This window comes from Oncorhynchus gorbuscha, linkage group LG25 (assembly GCF_021184085.1).
Source record: "Oncorhynchus gorbuscha isolate QuinsamMale2020 ecotype Even-year linkage group LG25, OgorEven_v1.0, whole genome shotgun sequence".
NCBI classification, from domain to species: domain Eukaryota; kingdom Metazoa; phylum Chordata; class Actinopteri; order Salmoniformes; family Salmonidae; genus Oncorhynchus; species Oncorhynchus gorbuscha.
The window spans coordinates 5,929,851-5,944,229 of NC_060197.1; the positions used below are offsets into that span (position 1 = coordinate 5,929,851).

At 44.9% G+C, this 14,379-nt stretch overlaps 1 protein-coding gene across 5 annotated transcripts in view; it reads right to left on the reverse strand.

Annotated features, from left to right (window-relative positions):
- Nucleotides 1–14,379, reverse strand: part of LOC124013754 (synaptotagmin-1-like) — a 282,762-nt gene that overhangs the window by 21,706 nt on the left and 246,677 nt on the right. For 4 of the 5 annotated variants that reach the window (XM_046328251.1, XM_046328250.1, XM_046328252.1 and 1 more), the window contains 2 exons: nucleotides 3,792–3,964; nucleotides 242–367 (listed from right to left, as the gene is read on the reverse strand). In XM_046328251.1, coding sequence (XP_046184207.1) covers nucleotides 242–367; nucleotides 3,792–3,964 — 299 coding nt within the window. The remainder of the gene's footprint in view (nucleotides 1–241; nucleotides 368–3,791; nucleotides 3,965–14,379) is intronic. The other variant, XM_046328254.1, reaches the window with a different exon arrangement.

Here is a 14,379-nt window from a genome sequence, read left to right on the forward strand (position 1 = left end):
TAAGCTCTGGTTAGCATGCTGCAGTTATAGGCATTCATTATAAACAGTGGTTATACAACAATGAACAGTAAGAGTATGTTCTGCATTACCTGTGTAGGCAACATTTTCTCAGTGTTTTTTTAAATGGATTGATGAGTCAATGGGCCAACCACAGAGGAAGGTGGGGTGACCATACTTACGAAGGAGAGATGTTTCGGACAACAACGACAGAGAGAGTGGGATATCAGAGACGGACCCTTACCGTATTCTCGGTGAAATTGTAATCCAGGCTGAACTGTAATTTTCCAAGTTTCTCTTCTTCCTTGGGCTCGGGCTCTTTCTCTGTATCGGTCAGGCCTGTCTCAGCGTCATCCTCATCCTTCAAGGCCTGAAGGAGACACCCACCAACAGTCAGTGCCCTCCGTGTGCCGCCTGTGCCAGCCCCATAGACGTCTGTCGCCCTGCCCCGCCCCGGGCCTGCCAGCGGGTGTGCCAGCGGGCCAGTCTCCTGAAAAAAGCTGCCTCTCTTTCGGGGGATTATAATGGGGGGAGCAAGCACTAAAACACCACAGCGGTTAACACCAGGACATGCTCGTTGATGCGCTAGCCTCGGGCCGGGACCCCTGATGCAGTTCAATCAATTTGTGGGTGTTTTGGTCTGAGGGGGCAAGGGGGGAGAGAGATCAAATGATAGAGCCAAAAGATGAGAGTAATGGGCAGGCAGAGGAGGGAGGGAGGGGGAGAGAGAGAGAGAGAGAGAGAGAGAGAGAGAGAGAGAGAGAGAGAGAGAGAGAGAGAGAGAGAGAGAGAGAGAGAGAGAGAGAGAGAGAGAGAGAGAGAGAGAGAGAGAGAGAGAGAGAGAAGAGAGAGAGAGAGAGAGAGAGAGAGAGAGAGAGAGAGAGAGAGAGAGAGAGAGAGAGAGAGGGAGAGGGAGGGAGGGAGGGAGGGAGGGAGGGAGGGAGGGAGGGAGGGAGGGAGGGAGGGAGGGAGGGAGGGAGGGAGGGAGGGAGAGCGCTTCTGCAAACCACCAACGACAATTCCCTTGATGTTATTTCAAGAAGATCAGTCTGTGGTGCAAAACAAAATCAACAGGGAAATGTCAAGAGGTGGCGCAAGTGAAGAAGAAGAAGAAGATGATGAAGAAGAAGAGTGAGTTTTCCTTTGCTAGCCTGGTTCTGAAGGGATGCTGGTAGTGGTGGGGGAGAGGCGGGTTCGAGGCAGGGGGGCAGTCAGTTTGTTATTGATAAGCATGCGATTAAAGAGGCAAAAACTAGCTCTCAAGTACATTCAGTGTCAAAGTTGCCTTCCAAAGGTCAGACATTGTCAGACTGTCATTGTTGCATGCAGGGCATTCTCAGTAAACAGAACAGTACTCTGGTTGTGACCCCCACATTCTCAGTTTACTTATCATTCACCCATCAGGAGACACAATCGCATTGTCAGAACCCTCAGCTGCATGTGTTACCCCCACGCCGATGGAAGCTATAAGCATCATGCCAGCAGTAGGTAGGTAGGTGTTGGTAAGAGATGCTGTCATGGTTGTCATGGTGATGGTCAGGTTGCTGGTGTGAAAGCATCAAGGCTGAACAACATTGGTTTGTTTGGAATTTGTACGGCCCATCTGAGTCCCCTCCTGGTGCAAGCAAACCTATAGTCAATTTTTCCCTAAGCAAAACTCTAAAAAAATGTAATTGTTTGTTCGTTATTGCTTGCACACAGAGAGGAGAGGAGTATAGCAGAATAGACAGCCATGTTCAACACCCACAATGTGTATTAGGTATTTTACTGGGTTAAGTCAAAGTCAAGTCAATCTGCCTGTTGGCTTCAGGTGAATGTATGTGAAACGTAGAGCTACTGTATGTCTAAACCTTACTACAGGTTTCAAAAGCAGTAACCTAGCAACTTAACCAGTCTACTTTAACTTATAGGCACATCTTCGTTTTGAAATGCAAAGCAAAGATTGAAAAGGCCCCAGATGAAGAATCAGTGTGGTTCAACCTTGTTAAAGCGAGCCCAGGCCTTCTTTCATACATATATATGTGCATGTGCAAGACTACGCACATATATAGAGCAGATATACATGTACTGTATGCATAGTTACATATATTTGGTTCTACAGGAGTAAGTTGTTGTCAAGAGGCTATCAAAACATCAGAGCAGCAGGCTTAAGGAGGATCCAACAACAATTGGGAACCTACCGCCAGTGCCAATCCCGCACAGTCATCAGACACAACACAGATAAGGAGGACATAGAAGGAAGAAACACACATTAAAACAACCACACACAGGAGTTAACGCAAGAGTCTGGGCACACCAGGAGAAATGACCGCTCGGGAGCCCATGGCCCCGCCTCTAGAATATCTAACCAATAGGTGTGTTGCATACGGAACCGGTAGGGGTGTTGTATTGGCAGTGTGTAGCCTAATTGCTTGATGTGTAGTCATAGCAGCTCCTAAATCAGCACAGGAAAAGTGGTCTATCCAAATAGAATTCATTCTAGATTGAAGTTATTGTAATTCTATGGGTGCATCTTACTAACGTTTAAGATAAATCAGTGTTATTATAAAGCTTACCAACTGTCACTAGGAACAAGGACACAAGGCATAGGCCTCTACAAATCAAAGAATTGTAAGCATTTCAACAATAAGCTCTTTGGGATGAATCAGATGAAACTTGTGGAGCTCACTCCTTATCAGACTGTGTAACACCTCTGCATCTCTGGCCTGTGCGGCTATTCAATTCCCTACTCCTACATCATCTCACAGGGCTTTGCCCTCAACCCCAATTCAATGTCCCTGATTGATGATGTGAGCGGTGTTGGCGTGGACAGACTGCAAATTAAACAGACTTTGACAGAGAGGGGGGGGGGATTGAGAACCTTCGCTAATGCAATTAGTATTCTAACTGGGGTTAAAGAGTTGTGTGTTCCCTATTCTCTCTCTGTGTGCGTTGGAGAGGGAGGGCGGAATTAATTCACTCCCCTCGCTCGTAATTAGCTAATGTCATTTCTCTGGGTTGATACCACTGGCAATACAGCATACCGTACTCAGAGCTCATTGTTCTTAACACATTCAAATATTGAGAGGAACAGAAAGAGAGATTGAATACTCTCTCTGAGGCGATTATAAACGGCAGGCTTCCTTAACAGTCCTGCAATCAGAGTGGATGGGGAGGAGTCATCGCAGACGCAACAATGTCAACACAAGTCGTGTGTCATGTGTGTCCACTGGTCTTCATGGGGGAGAGTTTGGCCTAAACCAGGGGCGGGGCAAACTACGGCACGCGGGCCCATTAAATTATTTTGTGTTTTTAAAAAACACTCCAGGCCACACTTGAACCTTTAAAATGAGATGGAAAGTATTTTCTAAAAGTCTGTGCGGCCCTCCGTTGAATTTTGGCCCTCGAGCCAAAAAGATTTCCCACCCCTTGGCCTAAACTATATGTATGTCTGATAAATTGTATAGTGAAATCACTTTGTTATGTGAAGATTATTATTCTGAACTATACTGTATATGCATTTATTTAGAGGTTTCAATCACCAATGAATGTCAGGTGCCGGGTAAGTGTAATAAAAGTCAGTGATGTCATTTCTGGCTACAGTCAATCACAGATAATATGAAACTCGCAATGTATAAAAATTTATACAAGTCTATTTTTTTCTTTACCTTGAAGTAAAAGGTACGTTAAATACAGTATATATAATAATGCAGTAGAAAATACAGAACAACTTGGCATTATCAAATACTACCGTTGACTAACAAACTATTAACTCTAATCAATAACGTTCAATGGCAGTTGTACAAAGTCTTTACCTCGGTTTTCGCACCGTCGTTCACGTCCATCATGTTGATGGCATTCTTGCCCTTGTCTTTGCCCTTCTTCTTGTTCTTCTTCTTGAATATCCACTTCTTGCAGATGCAGAAGCAGCAGGAGAGGACCAGGACCACGGCCACGAAGGCGATGGAGACGATGGCCCAATTTGGCACTGGAGAGGGACACACGGGGACACAGGTTAGACGAGATGATGTCAAAGATGGGGGGGGGGGGGCCATACCTGGATGAAGAAAACCGCACCATTGCTCTCACTCTTCTTTTCTCAAACAACCAAAAGTGCCTCGTCCAGAATATGGCACCATTGTCTGTTTCAAACTAGGCCCGAGTTGACCAGAAACGCCTGGCCACCATCTCCCTGCATCTGACGAATGACTCTGATGGCGAGACGTTGAGACTACTTGTTGAAGATAGCAGCTGCAGCAGCAGCTGGAGTGTATGAGGACATAGAGAAAGACATAAGGACGTTGGGCCAGTAACCGTAAGGTCGCTGATTCGAATCCCGAGCCGACTATGTGAAAACTCTGCTGACGTGCCCTTGAGCAAGGCACTTCATCTTATTTGCTCCTGTAAGTCACTCTGCATAAGAGAGTCTGCTAAATGACTCAAATGTAAAGGTAATGTGCAGAAGGAAGACTTGGATCAACAGTGGTGGGTGGCAGCGTCCCCGATCTGCAGTCGAGACATGGACTCCTAACGATTGCCCTTGAAGAGAGACGTTTTAAGTGTCCCGACGCTTCACTGTGCATCCTCGGCCAATTTAGTGGAAATAACAGAGGTTGGCATTTTCCACTTGCCATTTAAACAAAACATTTCTCTCTGACAACTGATACTTTCACACCAATCACGGGCACACGGGTCAGGGTGTAGAGGTAATTTGCAGGGCCTGTTGGAGAGCGAGTTACCAACTGTAGCGTGACCGTGTCGAGTCAGTGATTGCATGACCACTCATCATGTTGATGGGTTTTGACACTTCTCTCTCTCAAAGATAGTTCCTATTCACACGTTTGTCTTAGATTCATCTCATACTAGCTAGTTTCTGAGAACTGTCTTTGAGAGCTTTTGTCATGTCAATTTCTTAGCATTGCTCGTGGATGTGACCTACACGGCAAAGGATACTAAAACAGCCATGGACCATTATGTTACTTTAATTGAGAATGTAATGACATGTTTTTTTCCTCCCAGGCCCTATTTTATATAAGGCTGAATGGACTAAACAGTCCAGCTGAAAGGTCCAGTCAGGGCTGTCACAGGCAGACAGGGAGCCGCTCAGCTCCACAGAACAGTGATCACTCTAACAGCCTGCTGACAAACAGGGACGCCCATCTAAACAACAGGAGTCAGGCAGTTCCCCCCGACAGAACACACACACACACACACACACACACACACACACACACACACACACACACACACACACACACACACACACACACACACACACACACACACACACACACACACACACACACACACACACACACACACACACACACACACACACACACACACACACGCACACAGCCACCAGCTATGCACAGCACAAAAGTGGGTTGTTAAATGTATCAGAGGAATGGTAGAGTGGCCAGACGTGCTGTAAATAATGAGGACAGAAACACAGTGTCAGACTGCTCCGTTCTGGAGGGATAATTACGGCTGCTGCTCACAAAACATCAAACACCTTGCAACCCACACCTCCTTTCAACAGAGAGGGCCACCAACAGCCTCATCAGCAAACAAAATATGTTTTTGTCAATATTTACCATGCACAAGATGGAGACCATATGGTAGATTCAGGCTGGTTTGATTTACTTCACCAACGAAGGATCTGATAATTAAACAGTTTTCCCACCTGTATAAATTCAAGCAAGCTATACTGAACAACAATATTAACACAACATGTAAAGTGTTGTTCCAGTGTTTCATGAGTTGAAATAAAAGATCCCAGAAATGTTCAATACGCACAAAAGCATATTTGTTTACATCCCTGTTAGTGAGCATTTCTCCTTTGCCAAGATAATCCATCCACCTGCCAGGTGTGGAATATCAAGAAGCTGATTAAACAGCATGATCATTACACAGGTGCACCTTGTGCTGGGGACAATAAAAAGCCACTCTAAAATGTGCAGTTTTGTCAAACAAGTTTTGAGGGAGCGTGCAATTGGCATGCTGACTGTAGGAATGTCCACAAGAGCTGTTGCCAGAGAATTGAATGTTCCTTTCCCTACCATAAGCCGCCTCCAACATCATTTTAGAGAATTTGGCAGTATGTCCAACTGGCCTCACAACCGCAGACCATGTGTAACCACGCCAGCTCAGGACCTCCACATCTGGCTTCTTCACCTGGGGGATCGTCTGAGACCAGCCACTCAGGCAGCTGATGAAACCGAGGAGTATTTCTGTCTGTAATAATGCCTTTTTGTGTGAAAAACTCATTCTAATTGGCTGGATCTAGCTCCCCAGTGGGTGGGCCTGGCTCCCAAGTGGGTGGGCCTATGCCCTCTCAGGTCCACCCATGGCTGTGCCCCTGCCCAGTCATGTGAAATCCACAGATTAGAGCCTAATTAATTTATTTCAATTGACTGATTTCCTTATATGAATTGTAACTTAGTAAAAATCGCCTGAAATTATTGCATTTATATTTTTGTTCAGTATAATTACAGAATAATTACAACCATAGTAAAAATGACACGGTACATTTCCTCTCTGTACACTACTCAGAAACCTGTTGTGGTACTCCTAACTCTATTCTTATGGAACACTGGGAGCCAATTGGCTTCATTGTAAATCCAATGTTTGTCACCTTTCAGTGCTACTTTGAAGACTCTATATCTGCGGGCCACTAGAAAGAACCATCACAGGAGAAATATATGACGGTCTATTCTCCCTGGGGCTTTGGCTCGCCAGCGCTTCACTGAATTTCCCTCACCTCCTCGCCGTCAGAGAGGAGGGAGGGGGAGAGAACAAAATCGATAAGCACTCTCCTTTAAGGAAAAACATTGAGTGATGCTCTAAAATAACTTTGGGATCTACAGCCTTGGCCTTACCACAGTGGCGTGCTAATGGCAGTGACAATCTCCCCCGAACCACGCCATTTTGAATTCGCTGTGGCCTCTCGAAAAACTGGTTTGTTTCTGCTCACAAAGTTGTTGAACGGTAAACAAGAAAACATTTGAAAAATATGAAATATTGTTTTGAAATTTGCTTGTTATAATTGTTTTAGCGGTAAAACTATGTCACTTTGCGTTAGTATCGTAATTATCAATACCTAAACATAATATAACACCTCGCTATCCATCACTGACTCCATTTCCTCTTGCATCCTCGGTTGACCCTAAAGTCCCAGGTTTAGGGCTGAGTTAAAACCTCTCCTCTGCTCCTTGGCCAAAGCAGGGGCAGCGGTCTGAGACTGATACCTTTGGGATACCACCACATGTTCCAGTGTTTGACCCGTCATTTTTTTCCACACAGCCTGGCAGACTATCTTTTAATGGAAGTGTCGGAGACATGGCAGGATCCTATTTCAGGCCTGAAAGCTGGGATGGTAAGTCACATTCCCACTGAAGGAACCGGAAAGCTGTGACACTTTTTTTCAAATGGGAGGTCTGATAAAATGATTTCTAATATCAATGACACAGCAGGAGTGTAAATAAATGAACTGATATAACATTGGAATTTGGCATTATTTTTGAGCGAAGCAGACTGCACTGCAATTGGATTCCGTTGTGCATCATGAAATCTAATGTTTTTAAATGGTACTGCCATCATCTGTGGTTATTTACAATGTTTTGACATCAGTGGTACATCACCGTTATAATGCACAGCCCACTGCTGTGAAACTCAATGCAATAACCCAGGCCTTGCTTGTATACTTTATTCTGCACGTATCTAATACTGCAAGACACTTTTGTGTTGCTTAATTAAAATAACCTGAGCCCCCGAAAGCAATAAAAGCATTCCCTAATTAACTACATGGTGCGTCTATTCTCCCTTGAGACAGCGACGCCAGCGGGTGCACCGCACTTCAACTTTAAGCAGTAGTTATCCCTCGTTCCGCCACACACAACGGCTCTGGATGATGGAGTGCGGTGTTCAGTGTTCACAGCTCCCGAGAAGAGGCGCAAATCACATTTCCGCCGTGGTCAAAAGCCATCCAGCGAGCGGCAGAAAGCCAAGGAGACACCTCCTTGGCTTTCAGCTGTGAATATCATCGGCCAACTGATAAGTCTACCATCTTTTCTCCTCCGGATGCCTTCAAGGACACAGCAGGGCCTTTTGGCTCATTCGCTCCGAACCAGGAGGCTCCAGCTGCATTTGTCTGGCGCTCCGAGTCCCCAGCTTTCTTATCAAACTCATGTTTTTTTTCTTCCAGACAGAATTGATCTGATAACCGGCTGGAATGGGGACCATTGAAATATGACAGCTGAGTTATCAGACGGGGTTTTTTAACAAAACCTTGCAGACTGCCAAGGGCTATGGAACTCTTGACACATGGAACAATGCAAACAGGATGAGGGACTCATCAGACACACACTCTGGAATGAAGAAGAAAAGGTTACAGTAACTGAAAGGTATTTTACTGAACTTCATCTGTAAGAGATTATTGGCTCTATTTAACAACAGCTTATTTTAAAGGAATCGGTCATGGCTTTAATTAAATAGCAGAAAACAAATCATTCAGTCGACATTCATTCCGGTTATAGAATATGGGGATATTGTCTATATCGGTGGTTCCCAAACTTTTTATAGTCCTGTACCCCTTCAAACATTCAACCTCCAGCTGTGTACCACTTCTAGCACCAGGGTCAGCGCACTCTCAAATGTTTTTTTTTTTTTTGCCATCATTGTAAGCCTGCCACCCACACACTATACGATACATTTATTAAACAGAAGAGTGTGAGTGGGAAGTGACAGAGCTCTTATAGGACCAGGGCACAAATAATAATATAATAATAATCAATATTTTTGCTCTTTATTTAGCCATCTTACATATAAAACTTTATATGTTCATTGACAATTGTGCATAACTCACCACAGGTTAATGAGAAGGGTGTGCTTGAAAGGATGCACATAACCTTGCAATGTTGGGTTGTATTGGGAAGAGTCTCAGTCTTAAATCATTTTCCACACACAGTCTGTGCCTGTATTTAGTTTTCATGCTAGTGAGGACCGAGAATCCACTCTCACATTGGTACTGGTTGCAAAGGGCATCAGTGCGATTTGCCAAGGCAGGATACTCTGAGGCAGGGCATGAAAAGGATAACGAATCCAGTTCATACAATGATGGAAATACCTGTGTGTTGTCCTTGTTAATGCAGACAGAGAAGAGCTCCAACTTCTTAGCCTCAATTTTGTCCTTGAATATAGTTGGGGAGAGTCCCTGTAATCTTAGATTCAGATCATTCAGGCAAGATAAAACATCACCTAGATAGGCCAGTCGTGTGAGAAACTCATGATCATGAAAGCGCTCAGACAAGTGGTCAGTAAAGAAAAATTATGTAAAGTAAAAATTATGGTCTGTAAAGAAAACCTTAAGCCCGTGTTTCAATTTTAAAAAACATGTCAATACTTTGCCCCTTGATAACCAGCGCACTTCTGTATGTTGTAAAAGCGTTACATGGTCGCTGCCCATATCATTGCATTGTGCAGAAAATACATGAGAGTTCAGGGGCCTTGCATTAACAAAGTTAACCATTTTCACTGTAGTGACCAAAATGTCTTTCAAGCTGTCAGGAATTCCTTTGGCAGCAAGAGCCTCTCGGTGGATGCTGCAGTGTACCCAAGTGGCGTCGGGAGCAACTGCTTGCACGCGCGTTACCACTCCACTATTTCTCCCTGTCATGGCTTTTGCACCAACAGTACAGATACCAACACATCTTGACCACCAAAGTGCATTTGATGTCACAAAGCTGTCCAGTACTTTAAAATGTTCCTCTCTTGTTGTCCTGGTTTCCAGAAGAGGATGTCTTCCTTAATTGACCCCCCATAAACTTGACAGACATATACCAGGAGCTGTGCCAGGCCTGCCACGTCTGTTGACTCATCCAGCTGTAACACATATAATTCCCTGGCTTGTATGTGAAGCAGTAATTGTTTCAAAACATTTCCTGCCATCCCAGCTATCACAGTGGATCTGGGCCGATTCCGGCTGAGAGTCGGGCACTTGGCTGAGAGTCAGACTCGGCCGACGTAATGTGGCCTGAGTCTGGGCCGTTTTCGGCAGTATTACTTATGGCTAGGATGTGGGGATTGAGCTAGGTCCAATTCCGGTGTGAGTTATCTAGCCCAAATGTATTACTTGGGGCTTGGGCCAATTGGGACTACTCTCTGGCAGATGATTACACATTTTATTAGTCACATGAGCTGAATACAAAACGTGCAGACCTTACAGTGAAATCCTTACTTACGAGACCCTAATCAACAATTCAGTTTGAAAAAAACATCTAAATACGAATAAGATTAGGAAATAAAAGTAACAGGTAATTAAAGAGCAGCAGTAAAATAAGATTAGCGAGACTATATACAGGGGGTACCGGTACAGAGTCAATGTGTGGGGGCAAGGGTTAGTCGAGGTAATTGAGGTAGTATGTACATGTAGGTAGAGTTATTAAAGTGACTATGCAAAGATAACAACAGAGGAGCAGCGGTGTAAAAGAGGGGGGGGGGCAATGCAAATAGTCTGGGTAGCCATTTGATTAGATGTTCAGGAGTCTTATGGCTTGGGGGTAGAAGCTGTTAGAAGCCTCTTGGTCCTAGACTTGGCGGTCCGGTACCACTTGCCGTGGGGTAGCAGAGAGAACCTTCTATGACTAGGGTGGCTGGAGTCTTTGACAATTTTTAGGGCCTAGCTCTGACACCGCCTGGTATAAAGGTCCTGGATTGCAGGAAGCTTGGCCCCAGTGATGTACTGGGCCTTATGCACTATCCTCTGTTGTGCCTTGCGGTTCGAGGCCGAGCAGTTTCCATACCGGGCAGTGTTGCAACCAGTCAAGATGCTCTCAATGGTGTAGCTGTAGAACCTTTTGAGGATCTGAGAACCCATGACAAATCTTTTCAGTCTCCTGAGGGACATAGGTTTTGTCGTGCCCTCTTCATGACTGTCTTGGTGTGCTTGGACCATGTTCGTTTGTTGGTGATGTGGACGCTAAGGAACTTGAAGCTCTCAACCTGCTCCACTACAGCCCCATCGATGAGAATGGGGGCGTGCTCGAGTCCTCTTTTTCCTGTGGTCCACAATCATCTCCCTCGTCTTGATCACGTTGAGGGAGAGGTTGTTGTCCTGGCACCACACAGCCAGGCCTCTGACCTTTCCCCTACAGGCTGTCTCGTCATTGTCGGTGATCAGGCTTACCACTGTTGTGTCATCGGCAAACTTAATGATAGTGTTGGAGTAGTGCCTGGTCGTGCAGTCATGAGTGAACATGGAGTACAGGAGGGGACTGAGCATGCACCCCTGAGGGGCCCCTGTGTTGAGGATCAGCGTGGCGGACGTGTTGTTACCTAACCTTACCACTCGGGGAGCGGCCTGTCAGGAAGTATTATAGACGATTGGTTAAGTACACATCACTGCATTTTGTAACTTCATTGTTACTTAATTGTTAACTTATAGACGTACGAGATACCAGACCTGGTCTTGGGGATGGCTAACTCTGGAGATCCCTACAATCTCCACTGAGTTACAGGTAGGTAAATCTATTTGAGTTTTCTTCACCTTACTCGTGGAATAATCTCCAAGGCTCTCTAAGATTGGACGAATTGGTGCCTCTGGGACAATTTAAAAGGCTGATTGATTGTGTTTTGCTTTCAGTGTTTTGATATGAATATTCATGTAATATTGATGGGTATTATTGATGTGTATAGTGTATATTGATGGGTATTGTTCAAATCAAATTGTATCTGACAAGAGCAGGTATAGACTTTACAGTGAAACTCTTACTTATGAGCCCTTACTTACGAGCCCTAACCCAACAATGCAGAGTTTAAAAGTAACATTTATGTACAGTATATAGTGTATATTATTGTGTATAGTGTACATTGATGTGTATTGATGTCTATTGAAGTGTTGCTCAACTGAGAGACACAACCACTTTCAGGTGTCGCAATAGATAGTGCAGGTGTCATGTTTTGTCATATATTGTCTTGTCCTTGTGCTTTCCCTTCTGTTCGTTTCCCCCTGCTGGTCTTATTAGGTTCGTTCCCTTTTTCTATCCCTCTCTCTCCCCCTCCCTCTCTCTCTTCTCTCTATCGTTCCGTTCCTGCTCCCAGCTGTTCCTCATTCTCCTACTCACTCATTTAGTCTTTTCACACCTGTCCCCTATTTTGTCCTCTGATTAGAGTCCCTATTTCTCCCCTTGTTTCCGCTTCTGTCTTTGTCGGATCCTTGTATGATGTTCGCTGTGCTGTGTCCTTGTCTCGCCCTGTCGTGTCTTGTCTCCTTCAGATGCTGCGTGTGAGCAGGTGTCTTAGTCTGCTACGGTCGGTGCCTTCCCGAAGCAACCTGCAGTCAATTGTCGAGTCTCCAGTCTGTCCTCGTTACTACGAGTGGATTTAAGTTTTTTCCTGTTTTGTTTTATTCTTGAGTGTTCCAGAATTATTACTTTTGCCTTTTACTGGAATAAAGACTCTGTTTTCGCTAAGTCGCTTTTGGGTCCTCATTCACCTGCATAACAGCAGGATCAGTCAAATCGGTGAGACACAGAATAGGAATCATGGAAGCTAAAAGGGCTCTATTTCATTGTCTAGTTTTGGAACAGATTTACATACTATCTCAATGGTATGGGGCAGAGGCAGTCTGAGGGAGTTGGAGCGGTTCGATTTTCCACGACGGGTGAGGTTGATGAGATGGGCGCATAGTAATCAGTCACGTGCGGTCTGCCTCGGGGCTTGGGGGGAGCTTCCTGCTTGTCATCACATTACCCATGGTCCTCTGAGGAGATACCTGCCTCCTTACATCTTTATATAGAGGATCCAATAGACTGGCAACAGTAGTGGGCAGGGGGGTGGGTGGTGTGTGATGATGTATCAGGGTAATATGGATGGCAACACAAACTAATATATTATGACAGCACACTGTTGGTCAATTAACCTTGACATTACATGTTGTTATGCCAACAAGAGCAGCACCCCCGGTCCTTGCCCTTTCCCACTGTGGGAACAACAAGAATGACAGTGTAACAATAGCTGCAAATGGGGTAGGATGAATATGTAACAGAAAAAATAACTAGCTAAACAAACTGGTATTTGTGGTAAATTTACAGTATGTAAAAAAAAATGAGGAAGAAAGTGATTTAGTTTCGGACCAGGCCTCTGATTCCCTTCTTTGAAATGCTACTCTGGGGGTGGGTGAGGTGGGAGGTAGCGTACTGGGCATCTCATTTGATTTGTTTGAACGCAAAATGGTTAAGCATCACACTGTTGATGAGGGGAGATCTCACCCTGCGCTCCATGGAGCACCCTCCTGACATGGGTTCAGGTGTGCGGGGGGGCAAGCAGTTTGGTCCGAGGAGGGCTGTTCTTCCCTTCTGTATAAGCTGCGAGCTCTAAGTTCTGGTACCCCAGCCCCATCCTGCTGCCTCATGGCAGGCCTACTGGCTCAGTCCAAGGCCCGGGAGAGGACCGGGACTAGAGCCAGACAGAGAGAGACAGAGAAGTTTGTCTTTGCTGATCTACCTCCAGCATAACCCCCGGGGTGCTGTCATTTCCGAGCAGAACCTAAATGAAATAAACTACTCAGTAATTATTGTAAATCATTTTTTGAAATGTTAGCTTTCAGTCACCTGTACATCTAATTTTATTTTAAAATCCCAAACAGTCAATTTTGTAATGAGTATGAATAGCTTTTAGTGTAATACCCACAGAAACAGGTGTGAAAAAAACACTAATATTGACAGCCTTTGAAAATACATGTTTTTAGAAATGTCATTTTCAATACGTTTGTCTGTGCTATTTAGAGTAATGGAGGAGAGTGTGGAGACAGCAGTTATGGAGCAAAGCATTTCTAACACTGAGAGGTGCATTATTGTCACTGAAAACAAAAACCTTTTGGTGTTTAGAGGGAGTGCTGGAAAATTCATTAGAGCGCCTCCCGCTGAGGCCACAAGGCCCTGAGCATGGTGTGGTGCGGCCCAACACAAACAGACACAGCTGCAGTGGATACACCCGTCTGAGTGTGGCCATGAGCTTCATGTGGCGCTCGCTACGGCATCACATGGCGTTCTCCACACAAGCCAATAATATCAGTAGTCTGACAACAAACTTTTAGTGGTAAACTTGAAAGAGAGAAAGGTGGGACAGTCTGCATTAATCTCCACAAACATCCTGGTGGTGGCAATGCATGCTGGGATTGTGGATGGAACTACAGAAGGTAATGGAGGAAGTAATGCTTTTAATAGCATCCTCTTTGTTGTAGGTACTCCTTGGTGGGAAATAGTTATGAGACAGTGAATTAGAAATGATTCGATTTGATTTATTAGGACCCCCATTAGCAGACGCAAATGGCAACAGATAGTCTTACTGGGCACGTATCAAAAAATACATTACAGGCAAAAGACTATACAGTTTCCATACACT